General features: G+C 33.7%; 1 protein-coding gene across 11 annotated transcripts in view; it reads right to left on the bottom strand.

The window, feature by feature from the left end:
• The window catches only part of ARB2A (ARB2 cotranscriptional regulator A), a 432,252-nt gene that overhangs the window by 305,823 nt on the left and 101,486 nt on the right, over positions 1 to 24,943 (bottom strand). For 10 of the 11 annotated variants that reach the window (XM_082458182.1, XM_082458183.1, XM_082458180.1 and 7 more), the window contains one exon: positions 21,730 to 21,921. The exons of the other annotated variant lie outside the window; for it this stretch is intronic. In XM_082458182.1, coding sequence (XP_082314308.1) covers positions 21,730 to 21,921 — 192 coding nt within the window. The remainder of the gene's footprint in view (positions 1 to 21,729; positions 21,922 to 24,943) is intronic. 11 annotated transcript variants of the gene reach the window in all.

The raw sequence follows: 24,943 nt of genomic DNA, 5'->3' as shown, positions 1-24,943 counted from the left end.
AGGCGAGGTGTAAAGATAACAGTGAGGTCAAGGTGAGGACAAACTCATCTCAAAGGATCTGAATGGGACAACATAAGCAAAGGCAGAGGAAGAAAATAATGCATGAGATTCAACTATGTTGGAATGTAGGTAACTGAGAAGAAAAGGCTCATCCCACAACAAAGAGACAGCCTGGAGTCTGCCAGAAAAGGATCAACTTCTCCAAGAAATAAAGAAACTAAGAACTCACAGGTGTTGGCAGCAAGTAAAAGTATACGGAAGTAGAAAGACGAGGCAGAGAAGAGTCCAGAGACAGAAAGGAGAGAATAAAAAATGAATATATTCCTAGGGCATGTATTTTTAAAGCATCCCAAGTGAATTAGGAGAACTTGGGAAAGAATGGCAAAGGACTTAGCTTTGGAGTAATATCTAGATTATACACCCGGGCTTCACTCTGTTAGTGAGGGGGTACACTTAACCCCCACTCACTAGTCTCCATCTAGACTAACAATTCTCCCCTTGCTCCTCCTCCCTGCTCATTCTTCCCTCGAGTAGGGGCAGCGACCTGCGACCTGCGCGATTGGTGAACTGCTTTTTGTGACTCAGCCTCTTCCTCCCACCTGGGCAGCCAGATGCCTATAGAAAGCACAAATTCTCTGATGCTCAGTGTCATAAGCTCACAGGATGAGGCCTGCAGGTAAATCGGCTGAATTCTGGGGAGACTAACCCACTCAGCTAGTAGAGCTAACTCATTCCTCAATCTTCTATTTATCAGTTATAAAGATGATACATTGATCTCTATTATTTTACTCTTTTTCTCTCAATTGGTTCTAAATTTGGGTGGAAAAATAGGTACAAGCCAATTTCAGAGGTGTTAAAATATAAAGAAAATATGCATCTTAGAATTGACAAAACACAGTAATTTGATACCTTAATATTATGACTTGCTAATTTGCGTGAGTGTATACTTGTAAGAAAGACAGAGAGAAGAGGGAGAGAAAAAGGAGTGAAGAAAGAGAGGGGACAGAGATTACTAATATTCAAATATCAATTATCCACATAAGAGCTTACCTATACATATCCTTATATTTCCTGTAGACACAGAGGCTCTGCTTGGGCTTCAATTCTAAAATCGACATCACCAATCCATTTGTTTTTTCCTACTGGAATAACAACTTTAATCCAGCAGAACTGGAAGTTATGACAAGTTAAGGTTATATATCCACTTAGGCTTAGAGACTAGGGTAAGTTTTGTAAACTAGCACCCTTGATTACTTTTCTATAATTTTGGGAGAACTGCTGAGATTGGTCTTTCACATCAATCTCATTGCAATGCTATTTATCCAAAACATGAAATGGGAAAAATGGAAGAATTGTTTAAGGAGGAAGAACAGAGGTGATTTTAGAGTTCGATTTTCTAACTGAGTCTTCATTAGTTTGACTGAGGTGTTTGTTATGAATGTCCAATGGACCCATGTTAACTGTAAATTCAAATTTATCCATAGGCAAATATAAATGAGATTTAGATGTTTATTCCTACAATTTATTCTCACTTTCCGTAAAATATGGTGGCCTAACAATTTTCCCAATAACAAGATATTGGATCTTATACCATTTCTGTGTAAAGCACTTTTCTGTAAAGCACAATGCATACAAGTAAAATATACTAATATGAATACATGTGGCTGGCTCCTTTATTATCTAAATAGGGCCAAAGGGATCTAAATAAATATATATCAGATTTTTCAAATGTGGTTTTATGACTTTTAGATCATAATAGTTATCAGTTTAAATTTTTATCTTTTGTGCAAATGATGTGTTAATAATAGACACACAGGACAAGGAAACTACAGCTTTAGAATAGTATTTTATAAAAGTTCCGTATATAAATAAGGGAACTTTGCATTAATTATAAAAAACTGCAATACCAACAAAAATACTGATGGGATATATGAGAAAAATACCAATACATGTACTGGGATATATTAGAGAAGAAAGAATACTCTTACAGCCTCCTTTGCACCTGTCTGCTGTATAGAAACAGGCAGCTTATTAGTTCTTCAATGTAGCACAGAGTCAATTGGTAGTCCTTAAAGTCTTTAAAAAGAAAAACTTAAAAAAAAAATAGGCTTTCTGGTAACAGTCTCCAAATTAAAAAAAAAAAAGGTGGAAAAGTGCTTAATTCTAATGCATTCTTATATTAAAATTAATACTTTTGTACCATTACATACATACCCGGAATCAAGTTTCTAATCATGCTACAACTCCCAAACACTGTAAAATAATTTTGTTCTTTTCATATCAATGCATTTTCATTTTCACTAGAACTAATTACCTTTAAATAAATGATTCAGAGATGTCAAAAGCGACTCTCAGGGAATGTTTCAAGAGGTCCCAATTTCCTGAATTACAGCCTAGAACATCTGCTTAGCAATCTGGCAAGTAGTATGAAGCCAAAACAGAGCATCTCATATATAGTAGTGGCATCTGACCTCAAGAATGTGACAGCTGGCTATTTGCCTGTAACCTTTATTCTGTAAAAAATCTAAAATTCTGTATGCAAGAGAGACTAGTAAAAACAAGAGTGCCAACACCAGAAGCATGGAGTGTAAAAGGAAAACAAGTCGCTTTAGGAAAGTAGAATTATTGGCTTCTTCATGCCAAAGGAATTAGAAAACATTGTTAAAAGAACTTTACTTACAAAAAAAATTTAAAGCAACATAACAACTTGATTTTTCTTATGACACAGAAAAAAAAAACATGTAAAAAGTTAAACCTGTTCTAAAATTGGAGAAAGTAAAATTAAACTTAAATTGGACCCTCCCAGAAATGAAGTGCTTAAGATATAAACTGTCAGAAGCATTCCAGGATAGAATCAGCTAGAAAAGAAATGAGTTTATCAACTGTATAAGTACAAATTAATTCTCTTCAAAATGGCGAGCAGCAGTTATAAGCCACTTGACATAGACTCTTAAACCAGTTATAAACATACCAGTTGGAGGGGGTCCATAAGTGGACTGGTGAGTACAGCAAGTAAACATCACACTGTTGTAGATACCAGTAGTTTCAACCTAACCTTCACTAATCAGCAGGGTTATGACACTAACTTGACCAGACAGGAAATCACACTTAGTTCAGTCTAATCTAGATTAATAGATCTTGGGAGTTGAACTAGTCTCAGATTCAGACGTCTAGAAACATAGTAATCTTTCATGAGATCTAATCCTTTAAGATCATGGCTGACCACCAGTTACTAATAAGGTATATGTAATTTACAAAATCTCTAAATGGAAAGGGGATTTGAAATTTCCCACTGTCCACTATATTTTCATGGAATTTACAATTATTTCAAAAGTGACTGCAAATATGCTTGACAATATGTAGATGATGGCAAAGCATTTTTATGAGAGCTGGCAGTGGATGGTTACAATAAGGACAATGGAAATAACCAACAAGATATGAGACTGAGGGTTATATTTGAGGCAGCAGTGAAAGAAGCCTTAAACAACAAGGTGCCACTTATCCAGCAGTCAGACTGCGGCACCTTCAATTATGCAATAGTCTTGAACCCAGAAAAGTATATCTAACCATGTTCACACTAATCTTCAAGTCTTATATGGTAGAAGATACGCCAGTAGGTAAAAACTACTTTTACTGAAATCATACCTCAAGCAATTCAAGAACGACTTCCATGTGAGAAGAATACTAAGAAATTCCAGTAGGCAATTAGGAGCTAGGAAGAAGGCTTTCAGAAAGAAGAAAAAGAAGGAGCAGAGGTGATGTGTTAAGTGTACAGGCTGAGTTCAAGGAATGGAAAGTATTTCAACTGAAGCACAGAATACACACGAAAGAGAAAAAACCCTAACTCTTTTGTGATAACTTAGAGTGGGCTTTGGCTGTATCTCAGTGTAAGTTATCCCTCAGATATACTAATTGCTAGTTTCCAGATGCATCTTCCAATTCAGCCAACATTTTTTTTTCTCTTGAACTTTCAATTGAAATATTAAATACATATAGAAAAGCACACAAATTTTAAGTATACAGCCCGATAAATTTTCATAAAGTGAACACATGTAACTAACAGACAGATGTTTTAAAAATGGGCACTACTAGCACCCCAGAAGCCCCCACCATGAAGCCACCCCTTTAAGCATAAATACTATCTTGATTTCTAATACCATGGATTAGTTTTGCTTGTTTTTGAACTTTATATAAATGGAACCATATAGTCTATACTCTTTCTGATTGGCTCCTTTAACGTAACAGTAAGTTTGAGAGGTTCATCTATGTTGTTGCATATAGTTGTAAGTTTGTTAATCCTATTGCAATATAATATTCTACTGTATAGATATAGCACATTCAGAATTTAAAATTAGAATTAAGAATAGGATTTATAGAATACTTAGATAATAATTACAATTAGATAATAATTACAATAATTAGAATTACCATTCTACTACTGATGAGCATTGAGACAGTTTCAGTTTTTAGCAACATAAATAGTGCTGTTATGAACATACATGTTAAAAAGTGTGGAGTGCTGGAGTTAACTCATACTGGTTCATGAGAACACATTGTTAAATTTTCAGGAATTCTGAATCAGTTACACAAAACCACTATTAAAAATTAAATTATGTACTCTTACAAATAAATGCAACATACCTAGAGCAAATGTAATAAATACTCATCACTTCCTAGTTATTTTACTATTATCTATGCTCTTAGGGTTATTAATGTTTATTGTATCTGTATGGTGGAACTATTACATAATGATGGAATACTATATATTTCTTCCCATCTCTGTGTTCACTGACATCAGATTGGCGGCTTGAAATCCGCCATGGCTTTTACATGGTACTTATACCATGGGAATTGGCAAATGCTACAAATCAGGGCTTCATTTATTGTTTTGTTGACAGTTTAGACTTAAGAAAGTGATGTAAAAATGTTAATTATACAGATTAAACTTAAAAGTCTGTCTTGTCTGCAGCTGCGACACTGTGAATCACATATAATATTAAGAAAATATTCTTCAAGTATTTGAAAACTATAATCCAACGCACTCATATAATTAATGAATAAATGAAGTCTGGACATATGTCTTTGTTTCACTTTTATCTTAGTGTTAACACAATGAAAATATCAGTCATTATTCAAATCACATCACAATTGACAATGTTAATTGTAACCACAGGATGGCTATGGATACAAGAGTTCAGCAAAAATCAACAAAAGCATTCTATAACAGTCAACTGGGAAGAATATGGTGGCACATGCACCTCAAAAACAACATGTCTGAAATAAGATGTTCAACTTCCTCAGTGTTAAAATATCACTCCTCTTCAGTATTCCTCAACTCAGTTAATGATAACTACCATCTCCCCTATTAGACAAATCAGAAACCCAGGTGTCATATTTGAGGCTTTTCTTTCCTTCACTTCCCACATAACAATCAGTCATCATAATAGCTCTTGTATCTCCCCAGTTCTATACATGCCCACTGGTTCCTCAGTTCAGTCTACCATTTTTGCTCACATATGTTCTATCAATAGTATCTTACTGGTCACTGAATCCACTCTTCAGGCTTGTGCCAGAATTAACTATCTAAAAAACAAATTTGACCATGTCATTTCCCTATTTAGACACTATTCAATGCTGCTCCATAACCCTTAAAACAATTTATAAATACCTTAAAAGGACACATCTGGCCCTGATGATGTCTGCAGCCTTAGTCTTACACTCTCTGTCTGTGTTCAAGCTGTATTCAACTAATCCCTCCATCTGGAATACCTCTCTCCACCTCCAAGTGCCTACTCATACCTGAGGATTTTATGTAAATATTAATTCTTCTGGGAAGCATTTCTATAGAGATGGCATTAAGAGATGCCTCCATTATGCTCACTTAAGATACCCTATGCTTATAGTTTTGGGCACATATCACAATGCACTAAATTTGCTTGTATCCCCCATTAAACCACAACGTCTTGAGGGCAGCCACTATGTTTTATGCAATACTGTACCTCCCTAAACTTAAACAGTGATTGGTCCTTAATACATGCTTGATGGATCTACAGATGAATTGGAGGATTGACGGATGGATAGGATGGACTTTACAGAGTAAGAAGGTTAGAACAAAATTTTTGCCATTAACAACTCTGGGTTTAAAAAAGTCATTTTCAGAAGGCTTATGTTTCACATCCTCCAATTGCCCCTGAAGGTTAATATTAGAAGCCCACCTACACCACCTAGGCAGTGCTAAAAACAACTTAATCCCATGTCCTTTGGGTCCATAGTATAGTTGATAATTTGGATCCAGAAAAATCATTACCAATACAATTAGATGCTCAAAAGAGACCCAGTCATACTGTTAGAGGAATAAGACATAAAGTGGCAGGATTTGTAGAGGAAAAGGGAGAAAACAAAACAAAAACAAAACAAAATACTAAATAATTAGCATCTCCACCTTTATCACTATAATATTCATTAAGTACTCATTATGTGAAAGCTGTTACAATAAGAATTTACATGGTTCATGTTCCTATTTAAGAACAGGGGGAAAAAAAAAAAAAAAAGAACAGGGGAACTGGGGCTTCCCTGGTGGCGCAGTAGTTGAGAATCCGCCTGCCAATGTGGGGACACGGGTTCGAGTCCTGGTCCGGGAAGATCCCACATGCCGCGGAGCAACTAAACCTATGCGCCACAACTACTGAGCCTGCGCTCTAGAGCCCGCGAGCCACAACTACTGAGCCCATGCACTGCAACTACTGAAGCCTGTGCACGTAGAGCCTGAGCTCCACAACAAGAGAAGCCACGGCAATGAGAAGCCCACGCACCACAACGAAGAGTAGCCCCCACTCGCCGCAATTAGAGAAAGCCCACAAGCAGTAACGAAGACCCAAAGGAGCCAAAAAATAAATAAATAAATAAACAAATAAATTTATTTAAAAAAAGAACAGGGGAACTGAAATCACATATTATTATCTTTTAACAGATTTAACAAAAAAGATGGTGCCTGCCAATAAGCCATCACATTTCTCTATTTTGCTAATGAAAATTCTTTTATCCCTTCATCCATAAAAAGGTTTAAAAATCCACTTCAGGCACAGTGGTAAGTACTTTTCATATATTTTGTCATTTAATCATCAGGATAGTCCTATGAGTTTGGTATTATTATGATGATCATTTTATGGATTAGAGCAAGACTACACAATTCAAAACACTTGACCAAGTCACACAAATATTAAGTCACAAAGCTAAACCTGGCACTAGGAATGGTTAGCCCCAAAGCCTGTGTTCTTATCCACTAAAGTGCATTGCCAGGCAATGATAAAACGTACTGAGATGCCCTCAATGAGGTCACAGTTTAGTGGGAAACAAAAGCACACATATAAAATTTGACAAATAGCATTGTTATTATAATACAAGTTGTTACAGGGTGCAGTTTGGTGCATATATTCTAAATAAAGGAATAGGATACTTTGGAAAGCTATAGTATTTAGGAGGCTTAATTGTATCTTTCCTGTACATTAAGAAAGTAACAAATTGAGCTGCAGAAGCTCAAGATGAGACCACGAGATGGCTTTCCACTAAATGCTTCCTTAAAATATTTTTTTTTTTTTTTTTGGCCATGCTGCATGTCTTGTGGGATCTTAGTTCCCCAACGAGGGACTGAACACGCCCTCGGCAATGAAAGCGTGGAGTCCGAACCACTGGACCGCCAGGGAATTCCCTAAAATAATTCTTAATGTTAAAACTATTTGTCATAAAACTATTCAAATGTATCTAATATGGAAAAAAGACCTCATATAAGGAGCAATATTAGAGCTAATGAAAAAGTTCTCAGGAATTGAAAACAGAAATTAAGACTGTACAAACAATTATTTATTACGTGTGTGTGCATATATAACTTCTTTTCAAAAGCAATCTTAAATCATACTATCTATGGTATTTATACAGATTTGAGCATCATGAACTATACAATACGACAGGTTAACACCATTCATGCCAATTTTTCTCTCCTATAAAACTGTTTCTGTATTATGTTGAAACAAAATGCTTAAGCAAAATTAATCATCTATAGAGTAAAAATAAAATTTCTAATAGGCAAACTCTAATAGTTGAAACTCTTCTCTGGCTAAATTAACTAACTCATTTAATTTAGTCTTCATAAAATATAAACGCTACTATTGTTTTTCACTTTTAAGATTAAATTTTATAATTTTATTACACCAAAATAATAAAAGGAGGAGTCTTAAGAAATTACTGGGTCAATATTTTTAATTGCTTATATAATATTGACTATTTCAAATTTTCCTTTTTAAAACTGGCTCATGGCTTTAAACTTGTTAATGTATTTGCTGTGTTTCCTACACAAGTAGCTTTTTTTCTCTAAAGTGAACACTGCAAGTTGCCTTGGATGGGCAATAATGAAAAAGCAATACCATTTATTAATTTTGTATAAGTTATCTTCCACCCCTGAGATTCCTTGGAGGGGAAGAGCATGTCTGAATTTCACCAAACAGTGCCAAAGTCAGAAAGTGAGAGAAACTAAACAAATGCATCGTGGAGGGAGAGAAAATGCCTGTAGCAGCAAATGACCTACTACATACCTCCTTAAACAGGCTTTGATGTTATAATTTGTTAATTTCTGGGAAAAAAAAAGATAATTAACAATAGTTTAAGTTTGTTCTGATAGAAGTATTTAACTTCTGTAAGTTTTTGATCACAAACAACACACACTGTTCAAGAGGGCAGTCCACTTCCAAACCATTATAATACTAAGTAAATGTACAAGAAAAGCTCAATGAAAAGACATTTTCTTACTATCAGAAAATGCAAACTAAGAAGTACATTAAATTTTCCTTAAGAAAGTTTTAAAATATTGCTGGCATTTGTTTCTCCAGATAAATGTTTTTTAAAATATTTTGAAGACCAATTCATTGTTAAGAAAAGGTAATTTTATTCAAATATGCAGCTCATGGTATGAATAAGCAAGTACTCATTTCCCAACAGAATTGACAAGTCTTTCAAATAATGGTTTATTTTTTTTCAAAAAATCAACACAGCAATTTGGAATTTCAACATACACAGATATTTCTATGTATGAAGGCATGTGTGTTTGTATATATGATGTAATCATGAGTATGTTTTAAAACATACCTATTTTTAATAATAAAGAAATAAATTGATCCTTATTAAAGTAAGTTATTACTTAACAACCTACGTTCAAGCTGTACCATAACGAAATACATAAATGCATACGTATGTAGCTTCATATCTTAAACTTTATCCTTTATTTTTAACTAGATTTCCATCCTCTATGTAATCATAAAGATAACTTAATAGAATTGTTTTAAATAGGCTTAAAGATAACAACTTAATAGAATTATTTTAAAACCTTCAGTCACACTATTAAATATGAGAAAACTGAAGATAATAACAAAAGCAATTGTCTTCACTATCAAAAGAACAGCAAAGCTGAATTGCTTACTTAACAGTATTTCCCCTAACTTTTAAAATTAGTTTCGTTTGGACACACACTTACATGACTTAACATTATCACTGTATTACTGCACAAATAAAAGGTCAAAGGAGAGCTTCAAACAAACATTAATTTTCTCCAGTGATTAACAGAATATTTCATTCTGTAGTTTTAATTAATAAAATAATAAATTGTGAAATAACTCATTTTCATTCAGAATTTAATTTAATGGCATTGTATGTTCATTATAGTTTAAACTCTAGGTAACAAAAAATAATAGTTTGAGAAGCAAGAGGTAGGGGATATGGGGATATATGTAGACGTATAGCTGATTCACTTGTGATACAGCAGAAACTAACACACCATTGTAAAGCAATTATACTCCAATAAAGATGTTAAAAAAAACAGTTTGCTATGCTATATCATTTCTATATGGCATTCATAACCTAAATTGGCTTAAATCTTATGATCGTATAAAAATCAAATGTGCATGACCCTGAAACTGTATCAGTTTCTTGTTTTGTTTTCTTTTGTTTTTTAGCCACGCTGTGCAGCTTGCGGGATCTCAGTTCTCCGACCAGGGATTGAACCCAGGCCAGGGCAGTGAAAGCCCAGAATCCTAACCACTAGGCCACCAGGGAACTCCCACTCCCATATATCAGTTTTTTGGGTTTTTTTTTAATTGCAGAATGTATACCTAACACAATACTATTGGTGCTTTTAATTTTTGGGTGCTTTTTATTAACACAATACTACCTGTGTTTTTTATTACTTTTTACAAACACAATATTATTGGTGCTTTTAATTTTTTATTACTACTACTTCAAGCCTTCTTCCATAGCCTTCAAGCTTCATGAGGTATACTCATCCTTGTATATCCATTTCATAAACAAGGTAAAATCTCCTTTTCAATAAGGATTATAAACACAAAGCAACAACATAGGTCCTAAGATTGTTACATCTGATTCCATACTTGACAGTATGGAGTTACTGATTACATTTACATTTGGAGTAAACTGATAAAAGTTTACTTTAAAATATAGAAGTACATGATTCTAAATATACAAAGTATGTAAAGATACTCCACCTAATTCTTACAACTGCAATTTTTAAGTAGTGATTTGTTTTATGTCCAGGAAAACAAAAAACTATATACCCTATGCTTTAAAAAAAAAAAAAAGAGTTAAAATACTAGCCTATTACTATTCAGAATTACTATTGAAATCCAGCTTAGTTTAGGAAGTTGTATTACAAATAAAAAGTAGGTAGTTAATAGAGGTGTCTTTCCACATTAAATCTTTAACTAAATTAGGCATTAGTTAGAATTTCTAATATCATATTGAATAGGCAATTTATCTAGGAATTAATATTTTTAAATATGCCTTTTATTTACATCATGTAAACAGTTGAAAAAAAAATCACCAACAAATAACATCACACATGAAATGCTACTGAACTAGTCCCCTGGAAACTAATAATTTTTTACCCTTAAATTCACTTAACATTATTTTCTTTAAAATACTTTAGTGATTATTTAAATATAGTACATTCAGTTTAAAGCTTGGTGACTTAGACTAAAAGTGCAAACTATACTTTCACAAATTACCTACCTTTCATAATTTCCTGCCTTGATTATTTCAAGTAAAAGTTTAGACTATTTCCTACTACTAAAGGATGACATTTTCCATTTTAGTTCTCAAAATAAAATAACTTAGGGGACAAACTGATAAATACTGGAAGTAATTTTTTTAAATGATGTTCAAAATAAACAAAAGAATAAAGGCTAAAAACCAAAAGAAACCAAAAGTACAGTGAGAAACGCAAAGCTGACCTCTCTTTAATCTTTTCTTGTTAAACCTAGGGTATTCAAGAATTGTCAACTAATTAGTCCATTTTATTGATGACATTTTTCTCTAGGGAAGTTATTTTAAAAGTTTAACCCTGGAGCAAGTCATGGCTTCTCCAGTCTTTGAAAGTGTCCAGAGCATTGATTATAACTGCAGGAGGTGTTACCTTCTACCCCAGAGAATCTCACCCTGCACAATCTTACACACTCTCTCACTCCCAAAACAGCTTTGATTCAGCAATTCAAACTGCTTCAGCTGATATTAAAGGAAGAACCACAGAAAAGGGATCAGCAGTTAAAATGAAATAGAAGGGGGGCGGAAATACAGATCATGGATATAGTAGCACAAAGCTCAAGAGTAAAGCAGATTTGAAAAAGACATCACAGTGACTCAAAAGGGAACAACATGACAGAAATTAAACAAGATTTTTATGTTTGCCTTCTGTGCATTTAAACTCATCTCAGCCTCCACTGAAATTCTTATCATACATAAACCCCAAGGCTTTTAGCATACTGTCAAAACCACACCCTCTCTTTCTCTTTCTAAGTCCCCAGAGTCACTTCTTAGGTAGCCAAGAAAAAAGACAGAAGAATTCAAATATGCATGTAATTGAGAAACAGACCATTTTATAACCAAATTCTGATTATAAATAATATTTTTTCATGTAAAAATGTACCTAATTGTTTTAAAATCCAGTATTTTTTCTCTTGCACTTAATGAAAAGGCCTAGGTCTACTTTAAAAGTTATTTGAAGTCAGGAATAAACACAGAGTAGAGGACCAGAAATAAGACATGAGAGGCCTTGCAATATCTTTCTTGGGATGATGTCAGAATATCAAGGTGCTCTATGCTGTCATAGCTAGCTTTCCACTTGACTATAGAAAAAGCTTAAGTATATGCTTAATTAATTCAGTACAAGAGAACAATCTAGATTCAAAGAGTTATCATCACAGAATGGCTTATTCACATCTATCTCAGAAACAGTGACCAAAATTCAAGAAGGTAATTGGATTTTCAAAACTGAACGTCGTTTTCTTCCCCCCCAATTCACTCATGACAGGGCCAGAAGGTAATGATATATCTGCCATGATGCAACGAGCAGACCTGTCTTCTGTCAAGAGTTGAAATCATGAAGGAATAAGCTGTTGTTAACAACCTCTCTCCAAACACTAGAGCTGTCATTTCATTGTTTTCTTTTGCTGGCATGGGGGCTGGTGTGGTGGCCTCATATACCTTGTCAGTTCAGTAATGTGCTAAGCTGTTAACCTTTTCTGGAATTCTTGACTTGAGCAATCTTGTATGAAGACTATAATGTAAGAGCTTATATTTTCTTTGATTCATTTATGTTTCTCTCAAAGTTTACTTTTAAAATTTGGAATTAGTGTTCTTGGTTTCAACCTATAGTTTAGTAGTCCATACTTCAAATAGAAAAAAAATAGCATTTACTTTTAAAAGGTTTGAAATGTAAGTTATAGTGATCTAAATTCAGCCAGCCTTTAAGGGGAAAAAATCAATAATTATTTAAAGTTTCTTGTAGTTTTATAATCAAACATTTAAACTCTTTTAGAAATGGTTAAATGAATAAGTATAATAGTATATTTCATGAATATTTTCTTTAAAACATTTTAATAATAAAATAATATCTTTTTAAAATTATAAAAGTAATAACTGCTCAAGGTAAAAAAAAAAAAAAAGAATTGAATAGGAAAATTGAAAATGAACGATAAAAGAAGAAACCTCATGGTTTCTTGCATAGACTTCCAGGAACATCAATGTACATCCATGTATGCATGTAGGTGTATGTATATACGTGTAAGTGTACATTTTAACAAATAGTCTCATTCTTATGTTTTCAATGGAAAACTCTTAGACATCATTTCATACAAATGAACACATATACACACATATAACTCATTCTTCTTAATAACTACATAGTCTTCCATGATAAGAATATACCATCATTTAATAAATAGTCCCCAGTTGGTGGATATTTAGGTAGTTAGAAGTTTTCATGTTATTACAGACTGCTGTGATGGGCATCCATGTACATATACTTTGTATACTTTGTTTACTGCTCTAGTGTAATTTCCTACAAATGGAATTTAGGGTCAAACATTAACACACGTATTTAATCTGGGGAGATATAACCCAAACTGCCATCTTATTGCTTCAATTTACATTCCCACCAATATCTAAACTTGGTATTATCATATAATTTATTACCAATTTATTTGCCAATCTTATATGTTGAAAACTGGCACCTTGTTTTAATAACCATTTCTTTAATTCCAAATACTCTGAATGACTATTTTAAAGAAGCACAAAAGTCTATGAATCATTTCAACAAAAGTATATCTAAAAGGTCCAAGCAATTATCATGTTTTTGAGGTCTCTGAGAACTTAAACATGCATCCCCTGCCAAACTATATTCTACTTATAAGCTGCTACATGGTACTGCTACTGTTAAAAATAAAAGCCATGTCCTATATTGATACAGGACTTCTGACTACTATCTACTAACCGTCAATGCCCACGAGAATCCTCTTAAAATTTCCGTGTCACCAACTTTGTCAAATACTTATGTTAAAATAGCAAGATCGGGGCTTCCCTGGTGGTGCAGTGGTTAAGAATCTGCCTGCCAATGCAGGGGACATGGGTTCGAGACCTGGTCCGGGAAGATCCCACATGCCGCAGAGCAACTAAGCCCGTGCACCGTAACTACTGAGCCTGTGCTCTAGAGCCCTCAAGCCACAACTACTGAAGCCCACGCGCCTAGAGCCTGTGCTCCGCAACAAGATAAGTCACCGCAATAAGAAGCCTGCACACTTCAACAAAGAGTAGCCCCCCTCGCTGCAACTAGAGAAAGCCCACGCACAGCAATGAAGACGCAACAGAGACAAAAATAAATAAATAAAACAAATAAATTTTTTAAAAAATAGCAAGATCTTGCAGTACTTAGTTGGAAGACTAGGAACTGAAGGCAGTAGTTAGGAGGTGTTACCAAAAATTTATTACTCAAATTACTGGGAAAAATCATATCCTGTTTTAGATAACCATCTATAATGGCTCCATGTACATCTGTGGAAAAAAAATCCTAAAACTGTAATCAATCAGCTTAACAAATGCATCTGTCAAAATGGGGGGAGGGGACCCAAAATGGAGTAAGAAATGAGAAATCAAAAAGTCAACAGCCAGAATAGAAAAGCTAAGTTACTGCTTATTAAAAGGGAAGCAAATGATTTAAAAACTAAAAAGCTCTAAATTAGCTTTCAAAGTATGTGATTCATATCAGTCAAGCAACAGTTTATGTAGTCTTCAATTTAGTCATCTTATAATCTTAGCGATTTCTAAAAGAAAATCCTAAAATATTCTACTTTGACGAAAATTGCTACATAAGGGCGTCATCTCCTGAGGTTTACAAAGCATTTTGTTATATAGAAAATTACTTTAATGTTATTTGTTTTAAAAAGATATGAGTTGCAGACTTCCCTGGTGGTGCAGTGGTTGAGAATCCGCCTGCCAATGCAGGGGACACAGGTTCGAGCCCTGGTCCGGGAAGATCCCACATGCCACGGAGCAACTAAGCCCGTGTATCACAACTACTAAGCCTGCTCTCTAGAGCCCGCAGACTACAACTACTGAGCCCTTGTGCCACAACTACTGAAGCCTGCGAACCTAGAGTCTGTGCTCCAAAACAAGAGAAGCCACCGCAATGAGAAGCACGTGCACCGCAACGAAGAGTAGCCCCTGCTCGCCGCAACCAGAGAAAGCCCACGAACAGCAACAAAGACCCAATGCAGCCAAAAATTTAAAAAAAAAAAAAAAAAAAGATGTGTTGTAAAGTGACTACCTATCATTGGAATGACCACATAAAAAATGTAATTAAAATGCTATACTGAATTCTTTAGATTATCTCTACTCCTTCCACAAATTACACTAAAATATTAGTTTTAAAAAATATGGATGGTTTACTTTTCACTGTACACTTTTATATATTATTTGATTCTTGAACCATGTGAATATATTGCCATTTAAAAATTAAATAAAAACATATTTTAAAATAGGGGCGGTATTAACCCATCAGGACAAAACTAATGGGAAGACCGTAAGCTGATGGAGTTTGTTTGGTATTAGACAGGAAATTCTAACTTAAGCCTCTGGAGATAAATAATAACTAGAAGCAAGCCAACCCACCCACAGAATTTCAGAGAAACTCAAAATTCGGGGTGCCAGTTATCTTGGAAAGTAGAGGTAGGCCTTGAGTCTAAAAACAGAGGCAGCAGTTGTAAGTTCACATAAGACGCAGTTACCCATCCCCCAAAGCCAAACAAACCAAAAAACCAAAACACGGGCCAAAATCTCACATTGTGCAGCCAACCCTGTCAGAGATCAGTGGTTTTTCCGTTAGAGAAATTTATCCAGAGAAGGACTAGAAGGACATCAGATCAGGGAAGGGGAAGAGAGAGACACAGAGCTCAAATCAGGTGTATTGTGCAGAAGTCTACAAAATGAATAAAAAGAGAGCTCCATAACAAAATATTATGAAAGAACTTTAAAAATTCTACAGGGCTAAAAGAGAAAGTAGGTAACCTCCCAGAAACTAGAGCAAAAATAGATGGAAAATAAGAGAGAAAGTATAGTCAATTAGATAAGACAATTAGAGGCTCAGTCCAGAACTCCAAAACCAAATGAAAATTCCAGAAAAAGAGAAGATTAAAATTATCAAGAAACAACACAAAAAAATTTTCTCATAATTGAGAATCATGAATGTACAGTACAGACTGAAAGGAATCACCACGTCCCCAACACAATGAATCAAAAAAACCCACACCAAGAAACCTTCTCAAAAGCAGTATGATTCAATTTCTTAAAACCAGGGAGAAGGAAAAGAAGCTTCCGTAGAGGGAAACAAAAGGATTCAAGATCAGAATGGTACTGGACTTTTCAATTAAAACACTGCAAGTAAAACAACAATGAAACAAAACCTTCAAATTTCAGAATGAAAATGATATTCAGATTGGAATTCTATGCCTAGATGAATTATGAAAAAAAGTGAGCAAGTAAAAGAAAGGTATTTTTCATAAATACTAGGTTTCAAAAATTGATCTCGTATTCCCTCTTTGATGATTCCAACAAAATGAGAGCATATATCCAAAAAGCTACGGTCATTAGATCCAGGAAACAGGAGGTCAAACACCAGAGAGAATCTAAGTGGAGTCCCAGGAAGAGAGACAGGGAGGCAGGCTTAGAAAGTGACCAGTCAAGATTGGGACAGAAGTCCACAGAGTTCCAAAAGAGAGCTCTCCAGAAGAACATGAAACCATAAGATTATCTGATAAATTTAACCATGTAAAAAATTAGAGAGGCCAATCAGAATTAACAACTATTACAAAGAAAACAGAAAACAGTTAGGAAATTATTAATTCTATGAAAATAAACTTGTAGCAGAAATGAATAGCAACCACAGTATCTACTTGGCTCAGCCATAAGCAATACTAAAGTAGTAGTAATACTGTAAAGCTTGATTGCTGAGTTAATCCAAAAACTGTGGGAATGGGAAAGAGATTCTTATCTGCCATAACAGAAAGTGACTGATAAATCAAGAGACAGCACTGTAATTTAAAAATATTGATATAGAGAATATAATTAAAACCAAAAAGTATTGAGAGTTATTACATCTAGGGAACAGAACTAACAGGTGAGGAAGGATTAGGAAAGGATAACCTTTATTTTGATATATGTCACTTGTTCTTACTTGATTTTTAAGATTATATGCTTGTATCCTCTGATGTTCTACAGTTTTATTTTAATAAGTTTTAAGGGTAGATTTATCTGTCTTGCTCAAGATATGCCATGCTTCTTCTACAAAGATTTGTGTCTTTATTCTCATAAACACTCTACCACTCATATATTGCTTTTTCTCCCATTCTTTTCTATTGCTTTTCTGAAACATCTATTACAGGATTATTAGATCTTATTCTATTCTCCATGACTTTTTATCTATCATAATTTTTTTCTCAGGTTTTCTCTGCTATATTCTATATACTGTATTCCCCAATTCCAACTTTTAATTTACTAACTCTCTTCAACTATGCCTGATAGTCTTGCGTGACTTGACTTCTCTTTGTAATGAATCATTTCCTCATATAATTTTTAGTTTCTGACTACAAATTCTTCTTCATTAGGGATTTACCCTGCGTTGTAAAGTGTTGCTGTTGGCACTTTTATATTTGTTTCCACTTGGTAACCCAGAAGTTTCATCAGTCCAAAATCCATTTTTACATGAATTTACACTGCTTGAGATTCCCACACTAAATAAGTTGTCTAAATTCAAACTGCAAATCTAAATCCACCTTTGGGTTAGGATCTGTGTCTTCTATATCTCAGAGGAAGCTGTTTATTTACCCCACCTGGCACTTCTGGCAAACTGACTTTTACACCTCTAAAAACTAAAAAGCCAGAAGCTTCCAGGGCCCGAGCTATATACAAGGGTCTTAGTTTTAGATCCTGCCTCTTAGGCTCAAAGCTGTGCTGTGGACCCCTTGGGGCCTAGGTCTTATATCTCATCAGATATCACCTTTGGGCTGCCACACCCTCCAGGGATTTACCACTGGGGTTTTAAGTTCTTTCTTGTAGTCAGGCATTTAAAGATTCTTTTTCTATCTTTTGAACATAACTAGGTCTTTAATATTTTTGTTGTTGCTATGTTTTATTCCATTATTTTTATGGGTGTTTAGTGGGAGGGACAAGTGCCTGTTAATTAACTCAGTCCACCATGTTATAGAACACAAATTGTATAAATTACATTGATAAAAATGGCATTAATTTTAAAAACTTAGATGTAACAGTATGAAAATTATATGCAAAGTAAGTAATTACAGAAATAGTAGATTCTTCTGAATAATCCAGCTATGAGGAATTAGAAAACAATGTAGGCTTAGTGAAGTTATCGGACTTCTCATAAAATTATTAAAATTAAAAAATTTTAAGTCATGTTGGATATGAATCACTTGTACTTTGAGAGTACTCTTTATAATTTAAACTTTTACTTCATTGATTTTATTATAAAACATTTTCTAGAACTTCTCATCCTCTGTCATACTAAATATAATTGCCATCAAGTTCCACCTTATGCATTACACCTAAAGCCTGAAAAGTATATATAAATTCTCAACCAATCCAAAAAGTATTACCTGCGCCAGTGGTTCTAGTGTGGTGCCCAATTAGCAGCGTTGGCATCACCTGAGATATTCTCAGATATGTAAATTCTCAGGCCCCAACCAGACCTTCTGAATTAAAACCTGGGATCTGAACAGGGCAATCTGTTTCAAGAAGCCCTCCACGTGATTCTGATGCACGGTAAAAATTTGACTTTATGGACCAGGGGCTTCCAAACTGCTCCCCATAAAACTTTTTGACAGTATATACATCTCAGTCAGTCAAAGCCTGGATAGGGAGAGATCGGTGATGTGTCTACGGTGCAAAATTTAAGGAGGCACTCACTCTCAGGGTCCTACAAGGACTGCACGTCATGAGAGTGACTGACCCCTTAAATTTTGTACGCCTGTACCACCCCTGCAATTAGTAATGAAATGAATTGTCACCTATTTTCCTTGCCCTTTTTATAGAGTTCAACTAAAATGCCTGAAAAGATCAAAGAAGAAATAAGTATGAGAAAATCTCAAACTGCACAATCAGACACTGAATAATTAGTACTTGGCTATATGATATACTGTTTCTTCCTCCAATTAATATATTATGCAATTAAGATTGTTAAGCACTGAAAATATTAGCTATGGCCACCTGAGAAGCACTGAGGGCATTTATCTGATATGTACTATTTCTCCAACAAGAAATCTTAATACATTTTTAATAATAAAGTTCTTAAGTATCTAAACTGCAAGAATTAGAGGATCTGTAGTTTTTAAACTGTCATCTATGGAGCCCCAGGGTCAGGGAAGAAACCTCCGGGGCTGTTGTGAGGGTGGTTCCATTCTTCACTTCAGCTTCAACCCAAGTGGCTCCACAGATTCAAACACAATTTTTTTTTTTTTTTTTAACAAAACCTCCAGTTGAAGCAGGGTTCTAGTGTTGGAAAAAAGTTTTAACCTCACCATGATATGACTCCTATTTTAGGACCTTTAATCTTATACTAAAAATCTGCAAGGGATAGAGCATAAATATTATTAACAACACTGAGTAGAGATAATCTTGTCTGGCCTGAAAAATATCAGAATTTACTTCAGTTGTGATATGAAAATTGACAGACCATGGAAAACAGAGTGGTGGCTCCCAGTCCTTTGTAAACTACGGAAACATTTCTTTAAATACAATTTTAGAAAAAAGTCCAGAAGATAAAAACACGTAGGAGTAATCTGATTAAAAAGAATGAGACAGCTTCTTTTTCCCTATTAGTCTTCCTCTTCCTGCTTCCTAAAATACCATCCTTTCCCCCACCTGTCTCCGCACCCTCCAGCCACACACAAACACAGAGCAGCCCTTGAAGAATTACCAGAGAAACACCATGAAAAAGTAAAGCCAAAGTAATAAAATCACTTTATCTGAATTAAAAAGAGATATCCATTTTTAAATGTTCACCATGTAGAAAGTTACCAGAATAAAGTTCATAAAACCAAGAATAAAGTATATAAACTAAACTTTTCAAAGTACACAACATACACTAAATACTAAAGAACTTAGAAATCAGCTGCTTTATTTCAAGGAACCCTGAGCTGCTCTGATTGAGAAAAGCACAAAAACGGCAAGGCAATGAAATGCTGGTATCCCCCAAACACTATTCCTACTTAAAAGAACAAAATGACTGACTATTCTAATGTTACTGATAAACCTCCTCCCTCTTTTTTAGGATCTCAACAGATAGTCTGTTCAAAGGTATTTGGGATGGCTTCCCCTATACTCTTTCACTTCAAAAAACCCTATACAACAATAAAATATTCTAGAATGGGAAAGGCTTAGTTGATCTAGTAGCGCAGACAATATAATTTACATAAAGTATTTCACCAAGCACGTGTTTGTACAAACATCTGATTTTCTTTACTAAATTGTATGTTCAAATATTCACCAAATTGTGATCACATTTCACATGTAAAGTTCTTAAAATACATCAACAGCATCTGTTCTAACCACAAACTAATGTGCCAGAGAGTAAGTTCATTTCACTATTCATAACCTGAAATATGAAACAGTTTAAATAACATTACGTGAGTTACTTCAAAATAAACTAAATTTATTTTAGTTGCTTAAATTCTACCAAAAAACACACTGTAGAAGTTTGCAACCAATCAAAAGTAATGTCTTTGTGTTCTCTGCACATCCATGAAGACTGAAAAAAAAAATACACAATTCACCTATGAAATTCTACTTGCAGCATTTTAAGGGCCTCAAAATCTATTAACAAAATATTCTTTAGGAGCTGGGCTGAGCTTTAATCTTATCATTTCAGAGTTAACAAAGTAGGAAACATATATTTGACCTTTGCAATCATAAGTGTATCAAATAATTTCTTTCCACTTTTAATTACAAAAATGTAATAATGTAGCTCTTATAAAGCATACATGATAACTTTCTGTTATTATATTAACCTTTTTATAAGTAAAGCTGTCATTTTACCTTTTTTTTTCTGAAGAAAATCTCTGCTTATATGTGAAAGAAAACCAGCTTTGCAAAATGTAACTATTCATTGCAGAACTTAAGAATGAGACAGTAAAACAAGTCGCCAAATATTAAGATGTAACAAAGCTAGGTCAGAAAAAGAAATTTCACCACTACAGGAAAGAAAACCTTGAACACAATTTTAAAACACCAATTTCTAAAAAGTATGAATTCAAGTAAGAATAAAGTAATTCAGTAAATACTGCAATTTACCATTTTGTATGTCTTTGTCTTATTCTTAAAGCATTTGTGGGCTCTAAAGAGTTGTTTTTTGTTTTTATATTTTAATGACAAAAGAACATTGAGTTATTCCAACTCTTTTTTTTAAGAATAAGATATTAATTTAAAGGTAGTAGATTTCCTTTAGTTTCTAACTTCACTGAATCAGGTAGGCAAAGATTTACAAAAGCAGTCATGATTTTTTTCAGAAGTATTTTCAATAATATTGATAAGTATTTGATAATTTAAGTGATATTTCACGTAATAAGAAATGAAAAAATTTAGAACTGAAAATACTCATTTCAAAGATTTTATCTAAATCTTTGTATACTTAAGATGCCTTTTTGCTTTTGTTGTAAAGGCAAAATAATACAGAATAATCTTTCACTACAAATAAAATAAATAATAACAATTTAAAGATAAGACTATGTTTAGGAAAGACTTTTTAAAAGACATGATAAAATAATTTATAACACATACTAAAACAGAGCTATAAAATGCCAAAAAAAAAATAAAGGAAATTGCACTTACATCCATAGCTCTCTTAATAAAAGGTATCTGTGTGCCACTGTCCAGATCTTCATTTATAATAAGCCTTCTAGCCCACTGACCTGCCCTCACAACACCACTACCATGAATTAAAACCATCAGTTTCTGTGGATTTGTCAAAGCATCCTCACTCATAAAGATAAAACTCTTTGGTTCACTCTCAGTGGCATCTACCTGTAATTAAAAAAAATTAAATAATAAATAAATGTTTTCTGATCAGGTATAGACACAAATGAGAAAACAACTAATGGTTACTATAAATTATAGAATGACTATTACAGAATTATAGAAGTAAAAAAACTTTAAAATAAAATTTTCATTAGAGATTGATAATTATATATAAGGTAGAGGAGCAAAAAAAGACATGATAGTAATTTAAACATATAAAAATATGAAAAAAGAATACTGGAAATATGACTTTCTCCATTATTATTGTATATTTAGTATTATATTATCATTATAAATAAGAATAACTAAGTGCTTCCTATGATCTAGATACTATGCTAAATGTTTTAAAAATATTATTTCTATTAAGGTCGCACTATTATTATATTCATTTATAGATGAAGAAGTTGAGGCCTAGAGAGTTTAAATAACTCGCCCAAGGTCACACAGCTATTAAGCCTATAAGTTATAATAGAAATATGCTGCACCTAAAATAAAAAACAGAAGAACCCAGCTGGAAAATACACATATTGGAAAACCATATATTAGCAAGGAAAACTACTAAGCTTTTAACAACAGTAGGAGAGGGAACTATTTAAAAATTCAAACACCAACTGTTCTGTGTAAATGGACCTTGAAATTTCATTCAGAGTATGAACACAGGATTATATAACAATTATTTTATGAAGGAATATTATTTGTATACTTTGATAACCTTTTTTTATGTACTAGTTATTTATGGTATGAAAAGTGAATATTCTTATAGTCATTTTGATTATACTTAATAGTTAGGTTTAAACTAGATGATGTATGATTTAGATTTGAAAGACTCAAAAGACTTTTTAGAAAGGGATAACTTCCCAACCTCTTATTTCATATGCCATGGCATGCACTGAGTGGTATTCCACATCAGCAGTGGCAAGTAACTGGGAATGGCAGCCTTTGTGCAACCAGGTCAGAGCCAGAAGTTAAAATCTTGACAGCTGGTAATAAACACCTCCTCAAATAGAGAAAGTCAATCCACATGCTGGGTAATGCAATAGCACTTCACTTCATCAACAATATAGGTTCATAAAATTACCAAAATAAGAAAGAAAAAACCTCAATACCAAAAAATGCCTTGGATTCCAAATGTTCCCAGTCACTACTCCTGGGACAAAAAAAAAAAATTAAATTTCTCTATTTCTAAAACAATCAGATTGGTGTCAGTAATAGATGCTTAGCCAGTTGTGTAAACAGAGCACAAAAGGTAATTATTTCAGTAAGAAGAGCACGGCCACAGGGCTTAAGAAAAAAATACCACCTTCTCAGTGAAGGCTTCTCTGACCACCCCATTTAAACACTTCCCCAAAAATTCCCTAGTCCCGTTCTCTGTTTTATTTTCCTCCATAGCACATAACACAATCTAATATGCTTTTAATAATATTCTATTATTTACCATCTGCTCCCTCCACTAGAATGTAAGTCCAGGAAGGCATAGACCTTTGTTTGTCTCCAGCTACATTCCCAATGCCTAGAAGAAAGGCTGGCACATTGTAGGCACTCATTTATATAAGAATGAATGAACTTTTGGAATAAAGAATCTTATCAAGCATCACTAGTGAATTCCTTTAGATAAAAGGCATTTAACTAAATAATGCGTCCTCTTAACTGCTTACAATACTTGCCTGGTTCAGAAAGCACAAATGGAAGATTAAATGAATGCATGACTACAAAGAATTTTAAAAGAACTACACAATGCTTAGAATTAAAATGGCATATCTGTATCTTTATTAGTAGTAATTAAATATGCAGTAAGAGAAGTATGAAGTATAACACCACCGCATTAGCTTCCCTTGCATGGGACGTCTAGAATAAACAAATTACTATGATGACAATGGATATGACTGAAGTCATAGAGGAAGAAAAGTGGATGGGAGACAGACGAAAACCAATTCTGAGAAGAAAAACTCCCTTTTACCTAGGAACATTATATGAAAGCAGAGGAATCATTCAGTTAAGATGGCTTAAAAAAAGAAAATGGTAATAAGAACAGAAGAAAAAATTAAAAAGCAAAGCTGTCAGTGAAAAATAAAAAAGAGGCTACAGAGGTTTCCAGTCATTCATTTACCAAAAAGTATGTCTAAATATGCACAAATAAAAGAGCCTCTTAAAGTCAGTGAGGCCTTAATGGATTCTGGAATGTACGGAAATGGACATCTGTTTATCTTAATGAAAAAACCCCTAGCTATGGACTTTCCAGCAGGTGCTGATCACTGTTTCTTTTTTCCATCATACTAAGTCCCCTGTTACCAAGCACCTGAGTCAATTTTTTAAGCAATGGAATGTTGGTACTTTAAATTCCACAGTAATCACTTTAAAACTGGAAGAGTACTTATTTTCTGAAGATAAACATGTGTTTTTTTATATTATACCACTGTTCAAGAATTTTTTAAGGAGCTACAAGTTAAGGTAGCCATGAACAAATGAATAAAAGTTTTACTTGAACATCCAGATATGTTGACTTTGAAAATATCAGAACATCAGAGTATTTAAGGAAAAAAAATGAAAATGAACAATGTAATGGTATTAATGATTAAGGAATAAGAACAGTATTTAAGCTGGTCATTGACATATTCATCTCAATATAATGCAGAACTGTGACTCTGCAGCTGGTGGCTATAATTTACTCTGTGTAAAGTTAGTGCTAATTTAAAATAGAAAAATGTCTATATGAATAAAATAATTTTTCCTTCATTAACTTAAGTTTTGAAATGGTTGTTCCAAGGCCATTTATCTTCAAACAATGGTAATTTACTAAGATGAGCTTTCATTAAGGAATACAAATAAAGGTCATTCCAGTGTACCGCCTCATGTTAGAGACAAATCAACCTCAAAGGCCAATTGGTCAGTGAGACTGCACCAAACAATTTTTAGCAATTAACAATTCACTTTGGGATACTTATGAAAATCACTAATTTTGATATTTATTTAAATATGATTGAATAAATTGAATGCAAATCTGTAGTCAAGTTAAATTCACGTATCCAGT

This window comes from Balaenoptera physalus (assembly GCF_965194825.1).
Source record: "Balaenoptera physalus genome assembly, chromosome: 3".
Classification (NCBI taxonomy): domain Eukaryota; kingdom Metazoa; phylum Chordata; class Mammalia; order Artiodactyla; family Balaenopteridae; genus Balaenoptera; species Balaenoptera physalus.
The sequence above is the reverse complement of the archived record's forward strand: the minus strand, read 5'-3'. Positions and strand labels throughout refer to the sequence as shown.